The sequence below is a fragment of the Calonectris borealis genome, chromosome 22 (genome assembly GCF_964195595.1).
Source record: "Calonectris borealis chromosome 22, bCalBor7.hap1.2, whole genome shotgun sequence".
Taxonomy (NCBI): domain Eukaryota; kingdom Metazoa; phylum Chordata; class Aves; order Procellariiformes; family Procellariidae; genus Calonectris; species Calonectris borealis.
The window spans coordinates 1,597,240-1,623,353 of NC_134333.1; the positions used below are offsets into that span (position 1 = coordinate 1,597,240).

The 26,114-nt window shown below is 45.6% G+C and overlaps 2 protein-coding genes across 2 annotated transcripts in view; one reads left to right on the forward strand and one right to left on the reverse strand.

The window, feature by feature from the left end:
• The window catches only part of LOC142091595 (epimerase family protein SDR39U1-like), a 300,851-nt gene that overhangs the window by 107,873 nt on the left and 166,864 nt on the right, over positions 1 to 26,114 (forward strand).
• On the reverse strand, positions 16,729 to 22,526 carry LOC142091682 (olfactory receptor 6E1-like). The gene is made up of 2 exons (XM_075171069.1): positions 22,513 to 22,526; positions 16,729 to 17,628 (listed from the first exon to the last, which is right to left on the reverse strand). The coding sequence occupies exon 2, from the start codon at positions 17,617 to 17,619 to the stop codon at positions 16,729 to 16,731; it is 891 nt and encodes a 296-aa protein (XP_075027170.1). The 5' UTR covers positions 17,620 to 17,628; positions 22,513 to 22,526.

A 26,114-nucleotide genomic window follows, 5' to 3' on the forward strand; every position in this document is an offset into this window, starting at 1 on the left:
TCTGCCCCTCCCTCCCCCAGCACTAGACTGCAAGGCTCATTCAGACAGCCACCGTGCTTACCTCAGACATACCTACTTTTCCTGGAAGAATGTCAGCCTCTTCCTTTCAGCATTTGCAATGATTTCCACAGCTTTTCACACTCCACTGGTGTTTGTATCCAAAGTGAGAGATCAAGCTCTATGTTGATTTTAAACTTTGTGTGTTTTCTGCCTGGGTGTGAAACCAAGGAGGCACAAATGCAGTGTGAAACCTGAAGCACGATCATTCCCACAGGTGGGAAGAACACACTGATGCAATCTCAACAACCAAAAGAAGGTTGAAAAGATACAAAAGACATGGAAGGGCTGGATCAACCTGCAGAGGGTGGAAAAAACTCCTTTCCCCTACTTTTGGACTTGTGTCACTTTCCTACAATCTACGGCTCCTTCCAAGAAAGACAGAAGGGTTGTTTGGCAACTTCGTTTCCTGGTGACAAAATGTCAAACCGGAGAAGTCATCCAGACACAATGTGAAGTTTAGAATGAGAATGGAAATACCTGCCTTATCTTCAAGATAAAGCCTTCCACAGGAAGCTGTTTGCTTTTCCAGTGCCTTTTTACTCTCTCCTGGCTGCAGCAGGGTGCACTTTAACCGTTGAAACCCTACAGGAAAACCTGACTGCTCAGAGATGAAAGATTGGTTAAAGGTTGGTTAAAGATTGAAGTCTTGTCTGAGGGCCAGCAACCAGAGCAGGGGACCATGAGTCACCAGGCCCCAGGTGGCTGGGGTGCCAGGAACTGGAGAGGCCAGCCAGCCTGCCTGAGTAGGGTAAGAAACTTGTAAACCAGGTATGGAAGTGGCCATAACTTTTGGCTTGGTATCAGGCATACTGCAGGGTCCAACAGTAGGACCAAGCCAAACACTGCAGAGACCACGAGGTCTGGACACCACCCGAGAGACCCGTTTGTGTGTGTGAGGCAAGTGGAGATGGGAGGATCTAAGGGCCAGCTACTGCGTAGGCTGAGTGTCTAAGGCCGGTTTCTGGGGAGATACATCACACATACGGGTCTGTGGATGTGTTTGTGGGTCTGTGTCCCAGCAGCTGGAGTGCGGTTGGGGGCCTCAGGGGCTTGCCCGCACAGATGCCAGCAACTATGAGGGTGGTAGGTTGGTGTGGGTGAGCCAGGAGGGTCTGTACCAGCTGTTGTAGTGGTGCTGGACCTCAGGGCTCACATGCCCAGGTGCCAGAAACTGGGGATCCAAGGGCAGGCACTGCACACCCTGCGTGTCTAGGGCAGCGACTGGGAGATCTGTATTGTACGTGTATATGTATGTTTACACACGTACGTGTGCCCCACTGACAGACCCTCGTCCTGATCAGCCAGAGGTGAACTGGATGAGGCTGCTGGGGTCATCAGCATTTGCAGAGTGTTTCTACCCACATTGATCTGTGCGGCCAGCCTGAAGGTGTAGTCATGCCTGGGGTGCACATGTGAATGTGCCTGGAGGGGCCCAGCTGCTCTGGGGAACCCTGGCAGGAGCCACTGCAGCTGCCGTTCACAGTCCCTGGGCCGGGCCCTAGATCCTGCCTGCGATGGCCCCTGCAGCTTGGGGTGAGGTGTGCTCTGGGTCCCCAGCCCTCTGGGCACCACCACCTCCAGCAGCTCCTGCTGCTTTGGCATGAGAGGAAACGAACTTTGGGCATCCATTCAGAAGTGGTAGTAAATTGGGCATCACGTGAAATCTTCCATTTACTCCTCCCCTGATCTCACCTCAGTGGTCATCGTGGACCTTTCATGGATTACTGCTTGAGGTACCTTGCTCCTGCTTCAGATTCCTTCCACCGGCACTCCCCAGGGAATCCCCTGTCCAGAGTAGGGTATCCCCCTGAAGTCATACTAGGCTTTTAAAAACGTTATTAAATTTATGATATTGATTGTACTAACACAGGTGGCGTAAATGAAAAGACTGCATGGAGCCCTCCTCCTACATAAATTCTGGATATAACTATATCAAGCCACTTTGTTACGAGAATTTTGCGTTCAAACACAATCCAATTACTATGAACGTTCCTAAGAAATTAGTATGAACGTTCCTAAGTTCGAGGGAGGGATAATCAATGGATGCCAATTGCTGCATGCAGATTGGTGCAGATTGGTGCACACTGATATATGTTTCTTTTTTTTTTTTTAGTTGACAGGTTCTCTCTCATAGCAGTGAGCAGCAAGCGTGAAGACAGCAGCAGAAAAAACAGGTGGAGATGTCTTCTGCACAGATGGGAAGCCTGTTCCCTGGAGGGCCATAGAAGTGCAACAACACGCAGTATTACTCTCATCTGGTTGGGGAGGGGGGATTTGAGGGGTGAGGCGGGGGCTGATTTTTTGGTTTTTAGTTCTCATCCTCTCTTACGAACTCTTTTTGTCAATGAGCACGACTGAAAGGCTTGTCGTGCCTACAGACACTATTATGACCAATTATCTAAGAAGAAATTCCTTGTTTTCCATCCTCTGAAAGCCTTACAATTAAATTTTCTAGCATAAGCAATGCCTAGCAAAAGTAAAAGTTTTAGCAGCTCCGCAAGCAGGTAGAAATGGAAACTACGTTCTGAAAATATAATCACTTTCATCTTTTAAACTAAGCTCCAAAATTAATAATTCGATGTTTAAAAATAGAATCGTAGGCTCATAGAACAATTTAAGTTGGAAAAGACCCTTAAGACCATCAAGTCCAACCGTAAACCTAACACTGCCAAGTCCACCACTAAACCACGTCCCTAGGCACCACGTCTACAGGTCTTTTAAATACCTCCAGGGATGGTGACTCAACCACTTCCCTGAGCAGCCTCTTCCAGTGCTTGATAACCCTTTTGGTGATGAAATTTTTCCTAGTATCCAATCTAAACCTCCCCTAGCACAACTTGAGGCTGTTTCCTCTTGTCCTACCACTTGTTACTTGAGAGAAGAGACGAACACCCACCTCACTGCAATCTCCTTTCAGGTAGTTGTGGAGAGCGATAAGGTCTCCCCTCAGCCTCCTTTTCTCCAGACTAAACAACCCCAGTTCCTTCAGCTGCTCCTCATAGGACTTGTTCTCTAGACCCTTCACAAATGCACATTGCAAGAGATCTTTTATGATCAATATGACTATGCTTTTCTGCAGTTAAACATGACACAGTAATAACAGCAAGCATGTTACATACCTGTGTCTTGCCCCCTTACAGCCTTCAGATACTGGATAGCAGTTTTGTGTCTGGCTTGAGGACTTGGTTAACACTTGACTGCATCATTTTTTGGGGAGGGGCATGCACCTATGTGGACACAGTGGTGGCTGACCAAAAGTAAACACCGGGATGAGCTTGTATGAGTGCAGGAGGAGGTTGTTCCCTGTCCTTTGCTCACAAGCTCTATGCCTTCCTCTGTAGCAAAAGGCAGTTCAAAGGAAGAATTAGGTCTATCCTACTAACTGGGTTCAAATACAGAAGTGAGGGAGAAAGAAATCCCTGTGCTGTAACATTTAGATATGCCACCACATTCCCAGAGTAAAACAAAAGCAGGTTCACCGAAATCTAAAGGAATAGAGTAAAAGACTCTTAATTCTGAAGTAATTCTTTGCACCAACATACATCATCGGCCTTGTGTTAATGGACTTTCAATGTTACTACAGGAACTGTGTGTAAGGAGAACATCTGACAAGTACCAGAACATTATCTCAACCCTCACCCATTTCTCCTAGAGTCCCACCTGGTGGAATGTTTTTTTGGTTTTATTTTTCAGGACTTTTCTTTTTTTTTTGCCAAGCCTTCTTCACAAATTCTTTCTGCTTTTTGATCCTGCTTACACTTTTTGGAGAAAGCCTCTGTCAAGAAAGGGTGTGTTTTTCAGGAAAATCCCCTGTGAAAATGGAAAGAAAAAAAAAAAACAGTTCAGAAATGCATCTTTGTGACAATTGAAGGAAGAGATGACACGCAGATGTGCTCAAATCTGTGATAAAATCACCTGTGATAAGGCAGCAACTTTGATTTCTTGTACACATTTTCTTTAAGATTTTGGGCAGTTTCCAGCACTAAGTCTTGGCTTGCACAAACACCTCTACATGGCTTTTCTCATCAAATTAAAATGACTTGGTTCCTTGAATTATACCAATCCCTTTGTTACTTACAATTAAAGGCAGAATCTGTTCGGAACACTGAGGGATTGTCCTAGTTTTTACTCCTTTTTGCACAAGCTCATGAAACACATAAGCAGTTTGCAGTTTACATCGGGGCATGCACTAGAGTGGGAAAGCATCCCTCAGTTGTCTCCTGCAATTTGCAGTGCTGCAATTTGAACTGAGATGTTGTGCTGTTACAAATTACTTGAGCTGTAAGAGAATGGATGAAGAGCGGCACAAGTATCCAGTGCACTGTATCCTTGGCAGTCATCACTTTCCCCTTAGGACAGAAGGAAAACTTGCCAACCTGTCCTGGTTTCGGCTGGGATAGGGTTAAATTTCTTCCTAGTGCTGTGTTTTGGATTTAGTATGAGGAGAATGTTGATAACACACTGATGTTTTCAGTTGTTGCTAAGTGCCCTCCTAGTCCAAGGACAGCTCCCGTGCCTACTGACTGAGCTAGGTACACAAGATGGGAGGGAACATAATCAGGACAGCCAGCCCAGCTGGCCAATGGGGTATTCCATACCATGTGACGTCATGCTCAGTATATGAAGGGTAGGCGTGATCCAGGAAGGACCGATCGCTACTTGGTTATCGGTCAGCGCGGGTGGTGAGCAATTGCATTGTGCATCACTCATTTTGTATATTCTATCATTATTTATTATCATTATTCTCCCTTTTCTGTTCTATTAAACTGTCTTTATCTCAACCCACGAGTTTTTCTCACTCTTACCCTTCCGATTCTCTCCCCGTCCCACTGGGGGGGCGGGAGGAGTGAGTGAGCGGCTGCGTGGTATTTGGCTGCCTGCCAGGTTAAACCACGACACAACCTTTCTTAGAAGTCCCTCTAAGATGACATTACTGTAATGTTTCTTTTCTGGGCCCGGTTCTTTCACCTTCCTTTCCCGGTGAAACTTTACAGATGCGTCTGCAGATTCTTCTCCACCTGGTAGCTCATGCTTAAAACTGGGAAGAAGGCGGCACCACTTTGAAGAAAAGGCATCGCTTTCCCGTTGCAGCTTGCACTAACCATTTGGTTAGAGAGAGATTTTAGAGCTTCCATGCAGGCCACTATTTTCCAGGCTGACTATACCACATCCAGGGGGATTGTGTTAGGCAGATGAATGATACAATGAAAAACTGCAGTGCCTGGAAGAACAGAAGAGTCTCAACCAGTCTGTGCCAGTGATTCACCATCCTTCTTCTCAGAAAGGTTGTTCTAAAGTCAATCCTGCCGGCTGCCATTTGAGATCGTCTCTTTATCTCTTCCTCACAGTGTTCACGGAGAACAATGAAGTCCATTTTGCTCCAATTTGCCAAGGTCTGGTCTTGCCCTTCAGCTCACTTGCAGAACTTCTCCAGTCAATGTGAGGCCATCTGTGAGAGTCAAACCTACCTCCTAAACCAGCAAGGTCCTTAGGAGTCTCAGCCCAAGGACGGGGCTCTGCAGAACCCCCTAGGCATGCGCTTCCATTTCAGGAAAAAGCATCTCTCCTCCTTCTTAGCCATGGCATGGAAATGTCAGAAATGCAGGACCTATATGCATCTGATCTCTGAGCCGCTTCTAAGAGACAATTTTCCTGTGTAGTACAGCACCCTGGAAATATTAGAAACTTCCATCCACTATTTATTTATGCATTCATTTATTTATTATTTATTGCAATCTTAACCAAACAAAAAAGAGTGAACAAGTGAATCTTCCTGGAAAATGTTGCCTTAACTCCTTTCTATGCTAAATGAGGGTCAAGAATGTAAAGCATGGTCAGTATTGTTTCCCAGAATGCACTTAATATTCCCAAACAAGTAAGACTTCGATGGAGAGTTAAGCAGGAAGTGCTCATTTGGAATCTTTGCTCCTGAGGAAATTCAGGAATGGACAAGCCATGGCAAGATTGTGCTACCAAGCAAGAGCTGAGAACCTGCTACCTTTGTTAACTAAGAGATGCAGTAGTAAATGTATTAACTTTGGAAGCACAATGACACCACCAGAAGCCACCTGAAAGACTTCATCTTCTGTGCTGCATATGAAACAGTTCTCCATTTTTGGTGGAAAATGAACCAAAGTTTTATGACAGAATTGCAAGGAAATTTTCTTGTTGTCCAGAAAGGCGACAAACCTTTCTACTATGTAAAGTAGGAGCTGCCTTTCAGAAAACCTCTTAACCAAGTGTGCTTTCATTAACATTAATGACTTTGCCATTAATGGCTTTGCCACTAACATGTCACTAGCTCCTATAAATTTGTCCCACAGTGGATAGGAAAGAAAACATAATTCCTTAATTAAGTAGGTGTATCAAAATAAATGGATTCTACGGTGTAAGTAACTTTTAGTCTCAAAAGCAGGGCTGGAAAGATTAATCCAAACTTACTCAGGATCTGATGCTCTTTGATTATATGTACTGAACTGAAGTTTTAGAAAATTTCTGTGAAGAGCAGAAAGCACATATTCGGAATGCAATGAATCTTTATGTAGAAACTTTGTTGGAGAAGTTTTCTAATCATAGAGGTATCTCAGTGGATATTATTATGTGTAATAAGGTGATTGCATGGTTGCTGGCACGTAGCTTCCTCCTTTCAGGAGGCCTTGAAACAAGTCAGGAACATCAGGGGACAGAGCTGAGCATAGGCTTACCTGTGACACAGCTCAGGCAAGTGTGTGCGTGTGTGGCAGGGAGATGTCCCAGGCCTGAGCTTATTTGGAGCTGGTAGACCTATGGACAGAGGATGCATGGGTGGAGATCCCAGATGACACTGATGAGGACCTCCTGCAGCAGGTGGCTGAGCTGCAGGAGGCGGTGAGAAGGCTGTGTAACATCAGGGAGGCAGAGAAGGAGTTAGAGAGCTGGTTACAAGCACAGTCTGCAGTGGACCTGCAGCCCACGGCCAAACAGCCAAAAACTCCCCCACCGGCACATGCAGAAGGGAGGGGGGGCAATAATGCAGAAGGATGGACGGTTGCAATGGCAAGGAGCAGCAGGAGGAAGAGACTTCCCTCAAAGCCTAAGGTGCCCTTGCAGAACCGCTTCACCGCTCTGCAGACTGAAGAGGAAAGCCCCGTCACACAAGGAGAGACGCTGGAGCTGAGTAAGGCAGCCCGATCTGCCCCCCGTATAACAACCAGCGCAACTAAGAACAGGCGACGGGTGATAGGAGTAGGCGACTCTCTTCTGAGAGGTACGGAGGCACCCATTTGCCAACCGGATACACTCTCTAGAGAGGTGTGCTGCTTACTGCGGGCTCGTATCAGGGATGTCACCAAGAGGCTACCAAGCCTTGTACAGTCCACTGACTATTATCCGCCGCTGCTGTTTCACGCGGGCACCAGTGATACAGCCAGGAGCAGTCTGAGGAGTATCAAGAAGGATTACAGAGCCCTGGGAGCAACGGTAAGGGACTCTGGAGCACAGGTGGTTTTTTCATCAATCCTCCCGGTCAAAGGAAAGGGGTCTGAAAGGGCCAGTTGAAGTTGGCGAGTCAACAAATGGTTACAGGACTGGTGCCACAGCCATGGGTTCAACTACTTAGACCATGGGACTCGCTTTGAGAAACCTGGTCTAATAGGGGCTGATGAAGGGGAAGAGCATCTTTGGTCATAGGCTTGCCAAGCTGGTGAAGAGGGCTTTAAACTGAAGTTGCTAGGGGAGGGGAACCTCAATCCATCCCATTCCTACTAGTTTGATGCCAGTGACAGCAATAGATGCTCAGAGCCTGGAGAAGGATCACAGGTCAGTGGGAGAGCACCTGAAGAGCAGCACAAAGGAACCCCAGCCAGTAAGACAGCTTCATTGGGGGCCCAACTTAAATGCCTCAATGCAAACACACGTAGCATGGAGAATAAACAAGAGGAGTTAGAGACATGCACATGCCTGCAGGGTTACGATCTTATTGGCATCATGGAGACGTGGTGGGATGGTTCCTATGATTGGAGTATTGGAATGGAAGGATACAGGCTTTTTAGGAAGGACAAGCAGGGGAGACGAGGAGGGGGTGTCATCCTCTATGTCAACGACCAGCTGGAGTGCATGGAGCCTCGCCTGGGAATGGATGAGGAGCCGACCGAGAGCTTATGGGTCAGGATTAAAGGGAGGGCAGGGACTGGTGACATTAGAGTGGGATCTGCTGCAGGCCACCTGACCAGGAACACCGACTGGATGAGGCCCTCTATAGACAGATAGGAGCAGCCTCACGCTCACATGGTCCTCATGGGGGACTTCAACCACCCTGACATCTGTTGACAGGGCGTGGGCAATCTGGGAGGTTCCTAGAATGCGTCGATGGTAACTTCCTTCTCCGAGTGTTAGAGAAGCCAATGAGGAGAGGTGCTATGCTGCACCTTGTTCTCACGAACAAGGAGGGGTTGGTGGGGAATGTGAAGCTCTAGGGCAGCCTTGGCTGAAGTGACCATGAATGGTGGAGTTCAAGATCCTTAGGTCACCAAGGAGGGAGCACAGCAAGCTCACTACCCTAGACTTCAGGAGAGCAGACTTTGGCCACTTTAGGGATCTGCTTGGTAGAGTGCCATGGGACAAAGCCTTGGAGGGAAGAGGGCCCCAAGAAAGCTGGTTAATATTCAAGGATCACCTCCTCCAAGCTCAGAAGCGATGCATTCCAACAAAGAGGAAGTCAGGCAAAAATGCCTGGAGGGCTGCATGGATGAACAAGGAGCTCCTGGACACACTCAAACACAAAAAGGAAGCCTACAGAGGGTGGCAGCAAGGACAGGTAGCCTGGGAGGAATACAGAGAAATTGTCCGAGCAGCCAGGGATCAGGCTAGGAAAGCTGAAGACCTGATAGAATTAAATCTGGCCAGTGGCAACAAGAAAAGCTTCTATAGGTACGTCGGGGATAAAAGGAAGATTAGGGAAAATGTGGGCCCTCTCCCAAATGAAATGGGAGACCTGGTTACCCGGGATACGGAAAAGGCTGAGGTACTCAATGACTTTTTTGCCTCGGTCTTCACGGGCAAGCCTCACTGCCCAAGCTGCAGCAGGCAAAGGCAGAGACTGGGAGAATAAAGACCAGGTTCCACTGTAGGAGAAGATCAGGTTTAATACCATCCAAGGAACTTGAAGGTGCACAAGTCCATGGGACTCGATGAGATCCATCCATGGGTCCCGAAGGAACTGGCGGATGAAGTTGCTAAGCCACTGTCCATCATATTTGAGAAGTCGTGGCAGTCTGGTGAAATTCCCACTGACTGGAAAAGGGGAAACAACCCCCATCTTTAAAAAGGGAAAAAAGGAAGACCCGGGGAGCTACAGGCCAGTCAGTCTCACCTCTGTGCCTGGGAAGATCATGGAACAGATCCTCCTGGAAGCTCTGCTAAGGCACATGGAGACAGCCAGCATGGCTTCACCAAGGGCAAGTCCTGCCTCACCAACCTAGTGGCCTTCTACGATGGCATGACTATATCAGTGGACATGTGAAGGGCTACAGATGTCGTCTATCTGGACCTCTGTAAGGCCTTTGACATGGTCCCCCACAACATCCTTCCCTCTAAACTGTAGAGGTATGGATTTGATGGGTGGGCTGTCCGGTGGGTGAGGAATTGGTTGGATGGTCACATCCAGAGGGTAGTGGTCAACAGCTCAATGTCCAGATGGAGATCGGTGACAATTGGTGTCCCACTGTCACGAGTGAGTGGTTTAGAGGCCGCTCAAAGAATCACTGTTGAAGGTGTTAGCAGAAAGTTATTTTAATAGGAATTTATAAAAGTGACTTAACAAAGTTCGATGGCAAGGTTCACTCTATCACTTACTACATGAATGAAACATACAGAGGAAAGAACATGGGAAGCTGAAAAGTCCTTGAGTAGCGTAAACACTACTTAGTAACAACTAAAACAGCAGTGTGTTATCAAACTTACTGTCATACTAAATTCAAAACACAGCACTATACCAGCTACTAGGAAGGAAATTAACTCTATCCCAGCCAAAACCAGGACATCATGTGAGAATTGAGTTGGAATGATTGATACAGAGGCTGAGGACAAGAAGATTAAGGCACACCCTCCCGCTGAATCACGAGGCTCAGAGAAGACCCAGCTGGATCCAATATTAGTCCCAGATTTGAACAACGGTTTATATCTAATATGAAAAGGGTAAGGAGATCCTCCCGTTGAGTCACAAGATTCAGAGTAGACCTGGCTGGATCCACCCCTAGTCCCAGACTTGGTCAATGGTTTATATCTAATGGGAGAAACATAAGGAATAAGGAAACCCTCCTGTTGAGTCACGAGGTTCAGCGTAGACCCCCTTGTTCTCTAAACTCCTTCTCAGAGATGAGTCTAGGTGCGGCTGGATCTACCCCTAGGCACAGACTTGGTCAATGGTCTATGTCTAGAGGATTGTATGTGTTTAGCAGCAGTCTAAGGTTCATTCACAGTTTTAAGGTGGATGACAAGATTTTAGCAGACTATATTTGCTAGTGGGTACTTGAATCAATTCACACACACACGACCACAGACACAAAAAATAGATAAATATACAAAGGGTACCTGTTAAAAATTCCCCTTGAGTTCAGTGAAATACGTCAAATGTCTTGGCATTTCTCAACGTGCAAAGGGTTGAGCCTCGAGGAGTGTTTCAGTCGAGGAGTGTTGCAGCCCAAGTCTCATGCCAGTCAGTGGCAATCCTCCGAATATTGCAAACTCTCCAGTTCGTGAACTCTGAGAAGCATTCCACTCAGAGAGAGATTCTGGGCACAGCCCGCTGCGGTCCAGGAGAGCTCAAAGTCCCTCACTTGAGACCGCTGTTTATAGGGTCGCAAGAGGATTGACTTCAGTCATCCGTCAAAACTCTCAAGGTTTCAGAAACAATGTTATCGTTCCACTTGAGCTACCACTCAGATAAGGGATTCAGGGGATGACAATTATCCCCGCACTCGTCCTCCACCTGGGCCAGGCAGTGGAAGTTTCTGGTATGATCGGTACATTCCCCAACCTCAGATATGCAAGAGTTCATGATACGGTAAAGGGACGCTTCACGGCCTGACTCGTTACACCAAGGTCAAGGTTTAATGGGAGTTTCTGAGATCGTGGAGTGGCCCAAGATGGGGTGGGGGGGTCCTGCAGGGACCTGCAGGGGTCCATATTGGGACCAGTACTCTTTAATATCTTCATCAATGACATGGACAGTGGGATCAAGTGCACCCTCAGCAGGTTTGCAGATGACACCAAGCTGGTGGTGTGGTCGACACGCCTGAGGGACAGGATGCCATCCAGAGAGACCTGGACAAGCTCGAGAAGTGGGCCCATGTGAACCTCATGAGATTCAACAAGGCCAAGTGCAGGGTCCTGCACCTGGGTCGGGGCAACCCCCGGTATCAGTACAGGCTGGGAGATGAAGGGATTGAGAGCAGCCCTGCCGAGAAGGACTGGGGGGTACTGGTGGATGAACCAGCAATGTGCACTTGCAGTCCAGAACCGTATCCTGGGCTGCATCAAAAGCAGCGTGGCCAGGAAGTCGAGGGAGGCGATTCTGCCCCTCTACTCTGTCCCTGTCGTGCATAAGAAATATGCTGGGGAAAACGGTCTGGGTTACTCCTGCCTCTGGCAAGGGAAAACCCATCCATGGGATTGCTTTTGCTCAAGGACCTGGGTGCACTTGGTGGCTGATGCGAAAGGATGGGGAAGTCCGATGTGTACCTCAAGGGGATTTGATTTTGGGTGAAAATAGCCAATGAACTGAATTGTATATAATACTGTATGTCATCACTTCTATGGTTGCTATATGCCATATCAATGGTATTGCAGTAAGAATCACCCAGATTAATGAAGAATGAACTTTGATGAAACCGAGCAAAGTGCAATGATGATAGAACCGGATGAGCGCAGCGATAATGGAACCAGAACTGGCCTCAGCATGCAACAATCCAACACCACACACCATCTCTCCTGCCCTGAAAGACTGTTATGACAGACGGAGCCCAAAGTCATGGACTAAATGAACTCAAAAGACTTTTTAGAGTGATGGCCCATGGACTAAGGGAATGATAACTCTGTGTGTGTATATTGGTGATGATTAATTGGAATGTATTGGAAAATGTGAGACCTAGGTATGACGTAGATGGTATAGAATAAGGGGTGGATACTGTCCTGGTTCTGGCTGGGACAGAGTTAACTTTCTTCCCAGTAGCTTGGGGGGGGTGCTGTGTTTTGGATTTGGTATGAAAGGAACGTTGATGGCCCGTTGATGCTTTGGTTGTTGCTCGGTGGTCCTTGCACCAGGGAATTTTTGGCCTCCCATGCTCTGCCAGGTGCATGGGAAGCTACAGGGGGAGCATAGCCGGGGCGGTTGACCCAGCTGGCCAACAGTGTATTCTATACCATGTGGCGTCATGCTTACTATAAAAACTAGGGGCAGGGGACGGCTCTCGCAGCTTGGGATGGGCTGGGCATTGGTTGGCAGGTGGTAAGCAGTTGCATTGTACATCGCCTGCTTTGTATATTCTATTATTGTTGTTGTCATTGTTATTATTACTGTTCTAATTTGTTTTATTTCAGTTATTAAACTGTTTTTTTCTCAACCCGTGAGTTTTCCTACTTGTGCCCTCCCAATTTTCTCCCGCATCCTACTGGAGGGGGGGGTGAGCGAGCAGCTGCATGGTGTTTAGTTGCTTGCTAGGGCGAAACCACGACAGGTTTCTTGTCCATGACCATACCTACATGCATGATTAGCACATTCTCTTTCTGTGGCCCTAATGTTATTAATCACTTTTTTCTGTTACTTAGCCCCATGGATCGTTCTCTCTTGCACAGACACCAGTCTCTTTGAGTTAGTGGCCTTCATAATTGCAGCCATTGTCATCCTTGGCTCATGCATAGTAACCCTGATCGCCTATATTTACATCATCTCTACCATACTGAGAATCCCATCATCTATAGACCAACAAAGGGCCTTTTCCACTTGCTCTTCCCATCTCACTGTTGTGATTATTTGGTATGGTTCCACCATTTTTCTCCACATCAGACATTCCTTAAAAGACAAAGTAGATTTGACTAAAACTGTCCATGTACTTAACACTATTGTCACACCTTTGCTGAATCCTTTCATTCATTCTCTGAGGAGCAAAGAGGTGAAAAAAGCTTTGAAAATAACAGTGCAGTTCAAGTCCTGGGCTTGAACTGGGATTGTCACTCAAAAGATGATACTACATTTCAGGGATTTTTTTACTACTTTAAATACTGAGTTTATCTTGGAGAGATGAGTGAGGTGGGAGCACATATTACAGAAAATTATGTGGACAAAGTGTGGACCTGGGAGTCATGGATTTCATCGCCAGCTGTATCATAGACTTTCTTGCCTTGCACCTCTGCTTCCAGCATTTGTAAAATCTGGACATCACACAAACCACTGTTGTCTGGTTCTCTCAGAATTAGATGTTAAATTGTATGGATAAGCCCTTGGAATTATTACTTGTTCCACCCAATTTCAGAAGCCTGTATGAGGAATTTCACCATCTGAGTCTTCTTTAATAGCCATAAGTAAATGACAGGCACCTCCAAAAACCCATTTGAGACTTAAGAGTTCATTCATCTTAGAGGTGGACCCTTGGAAAGGACTCACCTAACCAAGATGCTTATTTTGATGTGTCTGCTTTGATGTTTCTACAAAGACTACATGGGGGCCTTCATGTCCACTTTTATTCCAGATATGGGGATTGGTTCTACCTGGGCATAGAATATTGTCGCGAATGAGTGGTTTAGAGGCCGCTTAAGGAATCATCATCAAAGATATTAGCAGAAAGTGATTTTAATAGAGATTTATAAAGGTGCAACCTAACAGAATTCGATGGCAAGGTTGACTCTATTACTTATTACACGGATAAAACATATAAAGGAAAATCATCTAAGGGTTTATATTTCAGGGACTATATGTGTTTGGCAGCAGTCTAGGTTTCATTCACAATTTAGCAACGCTTAATTATCAACTAATCATTTACAAACTTTAATAACGCTTAATCATTAACGAAATCAATATTTGCAAAGTGAGTTAGTAAGTCTACTACAATCACAACTTAATTATAGATTATGCTTACTATCAGTTCACACACACAGAGAAACATATATATATATATATATAAAAAATATATACAGAAGGTATACCTGTTAAAAATTCCCCTTGATTTCAGTGAAGAAATATTCACGTCGAATGTCTAGGCATTCCCTCTCAATGGGCGAAGGGTTGAGCTTCGAAGGGGACTCACCCAGGACCCAGCGGTCCTCCGAATATCGCAGGCCCGAAAGGTCGCAAGCTCTGAGAGGCTCCCACTCCGAGGGAGATGCTGGGTGCAGCCGCTGCAGTCCAGGAGAGCTCAAAGGGCCTCACTTAGGACCACCGTTTATAGGTTGGCAAGCTGGTTGGTTTTAGTCATCTGTAAATTTCCATCCTGGGCGCAGTCCCAGGTGGTAATTACTAAAAAATTCTCCAGGTTTCGGTGTTGTTCTACTGGACACCTGAGCCAGACAGTAGGAGTATGTTCCTATCCTCAGCCATGCAGAGTTTCTGATACAGTCAAGGAGTGCTCAACTGCCAGACTCAATACACCAGCAACGAGGTTTCATGGAAATTTCTGAGATCAACAAGCGGCCCAGATCAACAAGCGGCCCAGGGAAGAAATGGGGGGGTATGAATGCACCACCACAAATATATAGCCTTCATTTAAAATTCCTTGGGCTTCTAAGGATATACCCATGTTATGTAAATAAACAGTGCCAGGGAGTAGCCCTGGGCACAGAAACATGATCTTCTATGTTGCAGAATCATTAGAAAGATCCCTGACATAGCATTGGGTTATGCCACCTGCTATTATTGCAAACATCCTGTGTTATTTTCGAGGAGTTTTTATCAGCCAGAAACTATTTCTGTGGATGGCTTGCATGTGTCTTCTATGACTTGCTTCCTCTGTCTCTCTCTCTCTCTTTCTTCTCCTCTCTCACTTCTTTTCCTTCGTTTGGTTGGTTGGTTGGTTTCCCCATGTCTGTTCTGATATCTGCAATGACAGCCTCTTACCTGCAAAATTTTAAGTGTTTTTAAAGGAGACATTAAAAACCCTGCCTTCTTCTGTGCTCATTAAAAGGATCTCTTCTTCGTGCTATATAACATGGTTAGTAAAACACACTTGTCTGAACAAGCTGGGACCCCCACCATCACATTTGAGTCATTGAAGGTGGATCTTATAGACAAAGAAGTCAGAGAAGAGGACTAAGAAATCTCCATCTGCCTAAGGATGGAATAAATCACCCATAGTATTATGTTGACAGCCAGCTGAGACTTCATTTTCTCCATTTTATATGGCTTACCTAGGTGACATCATTCCTGTACCCATACGCTGATAGATACACCCAAATGAATCTCAGGGGATCCTCCACATAGCACATCCATGGGAGGAGTGGTCAGACGTAAAGAGTTGTTTTCCAAGGTTGTATCCAATTCTGAAAAAGAGTGTGAGCTCAAATATTAGCATGAAAATATAAAACACTGCTGTCAGTGCCAAAGTTCTTGCTTACTTTTTTTCCTGTTACAGTAATGTAATTTTATGTTGTGGAAATGCCTAAAGATCAGAGTACTCCCCTTTGGTCAGCCTTTTGCTCTGGTCAGCCCCCTGCAAGGAGAAAAGAGAAATGAAATTTCTTTCCCAAGCAGCTGAGTAGAAAACCAAAGGCAGGGGATGATGATGCATGGAACAACCCAAGGACATCAAAACTGCACCCAGGACGTCTTGAGAACATCTAAGCTCCATTCTACTGAAGCAGACATGGAGGCAGAAACAACTTCTTGGAAGAACTTGATAAAAATGAAGGGTCCTCTTTGTGGACTTTAGGACATGGGCATGACTGTGATTGAAATGGAGACTGGGACCGCTACGACATAGGTCAGGTAGGGACTGAATGCCCAGGCCTGTGCTTAAATGAGACTCCTGCATCCATGTTCAAAGGGTGTGGGTGGAGGCCCCAGGTGAGGCTCGTCAGGGACATAAGGGCCTATTAGCGCGCTCAGGGTCCTGACAGTTTGCTAACATGCACAAGAAAATGATCTTTGCATTGGAAAGCAGTTCAGTGGGGCATGAACTTCCAGCTTCCACCATTCAAAACATTTGCTCACAGAAATCTGGGAGGAATCCATCACTCACCTCCACGTACCTCTCTGTAAATGAAATGATAGGCACTATGACAGGAACTTTCTGTGTGGTGACGTGTCATCTGCTCTGAAGGTTAGGCATCTCTCTCTGAGGTACATACAGTACTGATTTTAATTCCCTATAGCAGTCTAAAGAGTTGATTGACATGTCTGTGTTGTCTGTCTTGGATTTCACCCCACCTTGTTTCAAATGGATCCAATGTGACTACTTCCAACTGATGAAGTCAAAGAGATGTATGTAGTCAGGGCAGAGAAACAGGCATCGTCATAGTCTTTATACACTAGGTGAGGTGAATTTCACCTAATCCACCCCCATGCATCACCTTTATCCCCCCGCCCCACCCCTCAGGGTACTGGGAACTCTGCTACGAAGTCATTCACACGCACTCACTGCTTTGAGGCTCTGGAGTTCAAAATATCACCAGAGCCTACAAATCACCTTGCTACCAGATCTTTCAGGGCCTGTTTGATTGTTCATTGTGAAGGGTGTAGATGTAAGGGTTACATAGCTGAGTAATCACACAGCAGAGGAAAGACACAACTTTGTCAAAATCCCTCCCACCCCGCTGGCTTGGTCGGATGTACCTGAAGATGGAGCTGCTGTACAGAACAGCAACCACAATGAGATGAGCAGAGCATGTGGAAAAGGCCTTTTTCCTGCTTGCTGAATACTGGATGTGTGTGACAGTGTGGACGATGTAGGCATAGGAAAAGGCAGTTACTGATAAGGTGCCAGGTAATATTAGAACACTTGTCACCAGCATTACTTTCTCAATGAGGCCGGTGTCTGTGCAGGAGAGCTGGAGCAGTGGCGCTATGTCACAGTGGAAGTGGTTGGTGACGTTGGGCCTGCAGAATGGCAAATGGAGTATAATTGTGAGTGGGTAGAACACCAAGAAGAAACTCACCACCCAGCAGCCCAGCACCAGCTGGAGACAAAACTTATTGTTCATGAAGGTAGCATAATGCAAAGGGCGGCAGATGGCCACATAGCGGTCAAAGGACATGAGAGCTACATGGAAGAAAGTGCAGATACCCAGGATGAAGAAGAGGGCTAACTGAAGAAAACATCCAGAGAGGGAAATTGTTTTTGCTTCTGTGAGGAGGCTGTAGAGTGTCCTCGGCATGAAGGTAGAAGTGAAGCAGATTTCCACGAGGGAGAAATTGCTGAGGAAGAAATACATGGGGATGTGGAGGTCTTGGTCCACCAGTGTGGTGGTGATGACAGCGATGTTTCCAAGGAGGATGAGGAGGAAGACGACAAAGAGAATGGCAAATAGGATGATCTCCAAAAAGCGATTGCTAGTGAGTCCCAAGAGAATGAACTCCACTGTTGTCTGATTCATCTCTGAAAGCTGAAAGATAGTTAAAAAGAAGATGTTAAAGATGTTCCAAGAAGCAGAAATGAAAGCCTAATCAGGTGGTATATGTGGCGGTCCTAACTGGAAGACTATTGTAATCCAAAGAGTGAGTGATCTACATAACAGTTGACCTGAGTAGCACCTGCCTGTGTTGCACATATCACTTGGCCACAGGACAAACTTAGCTGGCAAATACTAAGGAAGCAGCCTTCAGGCAGCTCCCGCTTGGCACCTGTGATGATGCCACCAGCATGTTCTTGTCCTCCTCTTAAAGTGAAGCAGCATGTTCTCATGTGGACATCCTTTTGCTGGACAGTAGAAATCATGAATAGCATTTTTTAATTATTAAGAAAATCTGGTAAGAGCTCCAAATACCAAAATGTTTGGGAATTACTCCACAGACAGGATCAGTGTCTGTGCCTTGGCTAGAAATCCATCCAGTGTTTTAAAACTGCGGGTTCCCAGCATCTGAAGAGACATAAGATTATCTATACTAATCTCCTTCCCTTTTCATATTACCTCCAAAAAATGGTATTTTAATTAATACCTTACAGAATCTGAGTACCTGTCTTACTAGTATCCATTACTGTCGTGGTTTAACCCCAGCCAGCAGCTAAACCCCACGCAGCCACTCGCTCATCCCCCCGCTCCGGTAGGATGGGGGAGAGAATAGGGAGGGCACAAGTAGGAAAACTCACGGGTTGAGATAAAAACAATTTAATAAGGGAAAAAAACCAAAGTAGAACAGTAAAAATAACAATGATAACAACAACAATAACAGAATATACAAAGGAGGTGATGCACAATACAACTGCTCGCCGACCGCTGACCATGTGTCACGAATGGAGGGGGGAGGGCCCCCCCATTTTTATACTGAACATGACATCACATGGCATAGAATATCCCATTGGCCAGCTGGGTCAACCGCTCCAGCTATGCTCCCCCCACCAGCTTCCCCTACACTTGTCAGGGCATGGGAGGCCAAAAAGAGAAACAAGAAGGCTGCGGTGCAGGCACCACCCAGCAACAACCAAAGCATCAATGGGCTATCAGCATTCCTCTCATATCAAACCCAAAACACAGCACCCCCCACAAGCTGCTGAGAAGAAAGTTAACTCTGTCCCAGCCGGAACCAATTACAAACCCCAGAGCCCATGCGTTATAGTACCTTTGAGGGCAGATTCCAAATGAGACAGCATACCCTTTTCCATAGAAATCTTGAATGCGATTCATCTCACCTGACGGCAGGTTGCTATTTGTCTAAGTACCAGTGTATTCGTCAGTACTTGCTGCGTTGTCAAAGGCAGAGATTCAATACCTCCAGAGAGACTTTCTGCTGATCTCAAGCTGAGTGTCTGAAGTACTGGTATGTGTTCACTCTTGAGATACTGACCCTAGGAGATGAGATTTAGATCCTCCCCTGTCTTCTTTGTGGTACCACAAGTCAGGGTCCGCAAGCATACCTTAACATACTGTTTTCCAGGATGGCTTCCTGACTTAGCAGACAAACACAAGTTTTAGTGCTCTACTTTTTAATCACATTTTCCTATATTTATGGTAACATAACAACAATAACTTCCCAAATTCCTGTAGGTTACCAGTCTGCATCAGTTTCCAGGTGGCAGTGAGGTAGCAAGGTCTCTTCATCACATTTTAGAAACATCACGAAAAACAGAATAACTCTTGTCCACAAACAAAGCAAATTATGGTATTCCCTGATAAAATATTACCAAATTATTTTATTTAAATTTTTTCTTCATTAATTCCCCTTAATAAATATTCCTACGGGGGAAAAAAAAAAAAAAAAAAAAGGCAAAAAAAAAAAGCAGCAGTGATCTATTGAGGAAATAGCAAGGATTTCATAAGCAGTCTGCCAATCATCCCAGTTCAATATTATCTCAAGCCTTCAAACTCCCACTAGCATGCTCACGACCACTAATGCACAATCACTATGTTGTCCGAAAAGCGGATTCGTGCCCGGCGTGCAAGTAACCAATTCCACACGCTCAGGAGAGATGATAGTGTTTTATTCAGGCCTGGGTGCTCCGTGGACTTGCCACAAATCAAGCACACCTGGTCTAGTCACCTTTCTGTTTATATCCATGTTTCTCATACATATTTTAAATTTCTCTTTTACATATTCATTACATTTCCGAGAACTAATTATAATATTACATCATCTTAAACACATGCGCACTAAAGCTTTTAGGGTCTCCTTGGGGGTCTCGGGTGGTCTCGGGTGGTCGTCAGGGTAGTGAACTCTTCATGAACTTATTTCCTCTTTACCTTATAGGGTCACAATTTGTCCCTGAGCCATGCTTGGACCACGTTTGTTTATAGTTTCCATAGCTAAAATTAATTATCACTACCTCTAAAACACACAGTTTATAATTAATTACTACTCCACACAATTACAAACACACACCTGTTAGTTATCTAACTTCTAAGCAACAAATCTTCATTGTTTAAAATTACAGAAGCAAGCAATATAGAATCCACAATAAACTAAACTATCTATCACCATAGTGTTCTTAAATTAAAACATATACATCTTGATCTCCTCCAATCAAACACCCACTCAATAGCTTCATCATTCTGGTTTCTTATTAACTGGTCTTTTAACCCAGTTCTGGGTGAGGGCTATACACAGGATGATAACACTTCAAAGATTAATGTTGATTAAGATTAACATTAACAACTATACGTGCCTTCTGAACCTTTTTAGGGCTTTATTTTAGCATGAGATGAACCCTGCGCTGGAAGTTCACTCCATTAACTAGAAAGGTCACCTGCCCATTGATGATGTCTCTCTTGTCTTCAGTCATCCCAAACAGAGCAACACCAATAACTGAAGCACAGCCATCGATCCTGCAAATTATGTTGTGTCCCACATTACCTGCTTCTGACGTGGAATACATCAGTTGGGCCTTCTTTCTCTAGCTCCACATTTTATACTTCCAGTTAGTCCTACATTTCATGTCTGTCTTCCAGCTTAGGGAATAATTAGGCACTGAACTTTGCTGAGGACACTGCTGGGACACATCGCTTTCAGGGGCAGGTTTCGGGGAGAGCTGGTTCGTAGAATCATGGAATAAGAGTAAGAGAACACTTGAGGTTGGAGGGGACCTCTGGTGGTCATCTTAGTCCAGCTCCTCTGATCAAGCAGGTCACCTAGAACATGTTGCCCAGGACCATGTCCAGTTGGTTTTGAATATCTCCAAGGAGAGAGACTCTACAGCCCCTCTTGGAAACCTGTTCCAGCACTCAAGTCACCCTCAGAAGAAAAAAGGTTCTTTTGTTCAGACAGAATCTCCTGTGTTTCTCTTTGTGCCCATTGTCTCTGGTCCTGTCACTAGGCACCGCTGAGAAAAGCCCGGCTCTATCCCCTTTGCACCCTCTCTTCAGGTATTTATGTACATTGATGAGATCACCTCTGAGCCTAGATGTCACAATAATACAGCACAGCTCTACTCTGAGCAGCAGGGGATGCAAACCTATCTGCCACATTTCCCTGATGGGCAGCTACTGCCTTTATTTCATTCAGTTGGAAAAAAATCTGATTTCTTACAAGGAAAAGCCATATGCAGAATAAACCAGGGCTTTTTCCTTTTCCCCTACAAACTGGTAATTTATTCCCAAAATAGAATTTCACAGAACTGTCGAGACCAGAACTTTCTGCACATTTCCATTGCCTTTGGTGAATACTCTGCAGGGATTCTGTAATTTTTTTCCCTTCACAGTTAGTTCCTTAGTGTCAGTGAAGAATTGCATTCTAAATACTTATAAACATATTCCTATTTTCTGCTTGCAAATGGCTGTTTTTTCTACAGGACCAAAAAGGAAAGCTGCTTTTGGTGTGAAATCCTGGTTTGTAACAAGCCACAGCTAATACTGTATACAGACTTCTTTGTTTTCATTTTCCGTAAAACCAGAATATTTTTGCACAAGTATGGGGGGAGAGAAAAGAAGGCAATCTGCTTTCAATTCAAACCCAGCCTTTCTCTTTTGCCTCAGTAATCTCCCTAGCATGAGACTAAGATCGAGCTGTGGTGAAAATCTGAAAGACAGAAATGCTGTAAGACAGCTATTGAAACGAAGACGTTCCTGACAAACTCTCTAAGACTCAATTTGGAGTTTTAGAAAGCAGGTATTCTTTATTGCAGCGCTGGACGCACGGGGGATCGCTCCACCTAGTGTGCGTGCCAAATCACTTAGCCATAGACGTTATATACAGTTGGAGTATACATATTCATTGCATTTCCCGGAATTCATTAACGTATGCAAAAGTCTCAGTCTTCACGCATGCTTAGTTTTAGCTCCTGGCTTAATTAGCACAATTCTCACTAGCGCCACCCTCTTATCTATTCTTCTCAAGATACAAGGTTGGCCTCCTTATCTAGAATACTAAGTTTCAAGGCCTTTTTATCTACTATGTGTCAGGTCGGCCTATTCACAATGTGTTCCTAACCATCTGCATCATTTCAACCAAAGAACTGTAAATCTCTTCATTGTTCCTTCATATTTGACGTTAATCCCTATCACTATCAACAGTGCAGCATAGACTGTCTTCCCTCAGACCTGTCCCAACATGTGGGTAGTGTCTCTGAAGCTGTCTGCATTAAGATACATCACAAGTGGTAAGCAAACATTTACAGGTCATTTTCTCTTTCCTAGTGATACTCTTTCCTCTGTATATACACTGTCATTGGCAATGTGTGGAATTAGTCTTCTTTTCAGTATTTTTGTCAGAAAGAGTAAAGACCTCCAGCAACCTGCTCTTTCTGGGATCCAACTTCACAAAAGCTCCTAGATGTCATTGTCAAGTTACAAGATAATACAGCGTAGCTCAACTCAGAAGAGCAGGGGATGCAAACCTACCTCCAACAGAAGACTCCAGCAACCTTCCCTTACAGGATTCCTGATGCCTGTGTTAGGGCAAGTGCTGGGATTCAAGAAGAAAGCAAAATCTCAAACCACCTTGAGCTTCTGGTCATTCAAAATAGAATAGTAATAATTAGCAGATTTGAGATTCTGTCACCGCGGGGCTCATTAAAAAGTTCTGGGAGTTCTTGGAGTGCTTTGCTTCATTTGTGTGGATCAGGACTACGTGCAGATGCAGGAACCTCATGATAACTGGAGCAGAACTAAGTTGGGGATTTTCTGTGTAGGAAAAAGAAAGACTGCTTATATTGTAAGCAGAGCACGAGCACAGCCCCATGACTTGAGGCAGGTAATATTTAGTCAAGTCTTAACTAGTTAGCTCAGCTCACTCTGTAGTCAACGGAGAGAAGCAGACAACCCTGGTGGGCAGTTCACCCGAGATGAACCTACCTTTGTGAGGTTTTGGTCCCACTTCACGAGCACCTCAAGGGATGCTGCTCTCTAAGGTATCCCAGATGACTGCACTGGGCTGGCAGACATGGCATAGGGCCATCCAGAGACACACGATCAGCTTGGGCCACGGTTGGTGGCCAGGTGTGTGTCCCACAACACAAGTAAGGCAGTAGCTGCCTAGGCTGAGGATACTAAATTGTATTTTTAAGCTCATCCCTTGGTACTGCACTTCAGCCGGAGGAGATCTCATCAAGGGAGTAGCAGGCAGGAGTCCTCTCTTGTTGAAGCAATGGTCTAAGGGAGGGTCAGAAGTGGAAGATCCCCAAAGGCCTTATATCTCCAGCCTGATTTAAAGGCATTATGCTGACAAGCTCAGATGTAGACAAATGTTCTGTAGATGTGTGAAAACAGAGGAGAGGATTTCCTCCCAGGTGACTGGCTTAGGCAAAACATGTTCCTGCAGATAAACAAGTGAGTGACATTCAGCGCTGGGGTTCAGAACCAGCAGCGTTCTTCCAGGGCTAGGTGCAAGGGCCATAGCTGACCTGGGGTGTTTGGAGGAGGAATGTGTTCCTTTAAAACAAATGAGTTGCACAGGTGCTCCCCATGATGTGGGGTCCCACAATACCCTCTCTTCTTTGGTATAGAGTCTGGAATTCAGGGAAGTGCTTACATCATTGATCTCTGAGAGGGTCTTGCCCCTGGGCTGTCTCTGATGGTTGTTCAGAGGTCTACAGGTGGTAGTCAGAGGTACACAGGTGTCTCCACTGCCCTGACCCAGTGACCAGAACGAAGCTGGGAGTTCTTACAGGCTATTTATTAGCAGAGTTTCTCAAACTGTGGCCACAACCCCTGGGAATGAACACCATGACCAGGATAACAAAATGTGAGAGAAATCAGCCTGAAGCCAGCAGTGGTCAACCATGCTGAGGGAGGAAGAGTGAAAGAGGCTGGAACACACTTCCCTTCAGAGATGAAGGGTCATAGGACCCATGGTCCTGTTCCAGCCACCGGTACTGAGGTCCTCACTCCCCTCACTCATGCTGGTCCCTCCTGTAAGGGTATGTGGAAGGACAATGTCTTCTCCTTTAAGGGTATCTGGTCAAGGACCTACTCAAGGCAAAAAAAAGGATAGTAACAATAATAGGAGGAAGCCATAAACAAGAACATGCAGGGACACAAACCTGACCGACAAATGATAAGGGAGACAGTGATTCAAACCAAACCTGGTCAGTCACACTAGGGCACATGAGGACATGTGTTATTCAAGTCCTGTATGTAGGTGCTGTAAAAGGCAGCACCTTGTTTGATGGCAGCACCTTGTCTGCCAATGTCCTTTCACGTCTGTGCATGTGAGTGTCTGGGATACGTGCTCAGCTTTGAACCTGCAGATGAAAAAGTGGCAGCTGCATCCCTCATCCTGGGCAGAGACCCCTGGAATGGGGGCACTGGCCTGGGCTCCAGCAGCCAGGCAGGAGGGTTCTGGGAGGGGGATGCTGGAGATGGCAGCCACTCCTGACATACTTTAACAGTTTCGTAATACGCATGATCTGGTTGAGCTGTCAGTATTCCTGAGAGTACACATATATAATCCTTATGCAATGGGGGGCTGATTCTTTGTTAATGTGCACGCAGTCATAAAATTGTAACCGGACTTCTAGAGACTTCTGTAACCACACTTATTATGCGGGCATCAAAACAGGACTTGTGCTAGCAAATCCTTGGCTAAATGGGATGAACTGGGTTGCAAAGATCTTAACAGAACATTAGAAAGGTAATAAGAGGTGAAAACAGCTCCAATAACAGGCCTAGTGACTAGGATTTGTAGGTTGGAGGATGAAAAGAGATGCTTATCAAAGTATGCACAAGACCTCCTGTAGGTAATGGATCACTCCCAGCTATCGAATCAATAATGAGATTGGCTATAAAGCAATGGTTCACTGGAAATGAAGGAGTATGAGAAGGGAAATGCCGACCTTAATTAGGAAAACAGCAATCTCTTACAATTCTAAGACATTTGTGAAATGAATGTGTAATGTGGACTAATGTTAGTATAGTGAGAGACTAATTTGTGCCAGAGCTTAGCACCAGTGACTAAAGTAAATGAAGCCTTAGGCCATATGAATTGTACTTTAACTTAAGTTTTTATCTGTGGAAATGTAACAGGTGGCAAGGAAGTGTAAGTAAGAATTTAAGTACAGGATATTCTGTAACAGAAGATAAGGAAATGTCTCAAGAAACAGACAAAAAGGCTGCCTGGAGGCTGCAAGAGCAAATCAGAAGAAGAGAAGACCCCAGATTCCACGAATGGGACTGGATGAGCAGAAGTGCTATCAGGAAACCAAGTGACCTACAGAGACTATAAAATCCAGTAACAATCAACAGACGGGGTCCCTCTTCGGAGGCACCCAGCTCTAGCTGTAACTACTATTGGATATTAAACACAGCAGAAGAAGGAACTCTGATTGTTTTATTAAAGCAGAACCTAGGGATAAGCCCTGTTGAGGTGGCATCCGCTTAATTCCTACCATGGTCTAGGTGGTGGCTGTATAATTCCTACAAACAGTTACAAATGGTGCAGAACTACCACTGGTTCCAAAAACTAAGAATTAAGCCTAGCTGCCTTTGATACTGCGATGCGACTCAGCAGTTGGCACAGAGCGTTAGCGATTCATATAGGCAAGTCCAGTTGTTTGGCTTTGATAGCTGCATCTCTCCAGGCACCAGGTCATGGGATGTCTGTGTCCAAGTGGATCCCGCAGTTTTGGTCTCGTTCCGGGCAGAACTGAGTGATCTGCATCGGTGACCTGCCTCGGGGACCCATGCTGGAGCAGTCTGTTCCTGAAGGACTGCACCCCATGGAAAGGACCCATGCTGGAGCAGTTCGTGAAGAACTGTAGCCCATGGGAAGGACTCATGTGGGGGCAGTTTATGGAGGACTGTCTTCCGTGGGAGGGACCCCATGCTGGAGCAGAGGAAGAGGGTGAGGAGTCCTCCCGTGAGGAGGAAGAAGCAGCAGAAACAACATGTGTTGAACTGACCACAAGCCCCATTCCCCATCCTCCCGTGCCGCTCAGGGGGAAGGAGGTAGAGAAAATCAGGAGTGACACTGAGCCCTGGAAGAAGGGAGGGGTGGGGGGAAGGTG

Bases quoted from the DNA above. Each gene is read 5' to 3' on its own strand.
- LOC142091682 (XM_075171069.1), bottom strand. From the start codon at position 17,619: ATGAATCAGACAACAGTGGAGTTCATTCTCTTGGGACTCACTAGCAAT.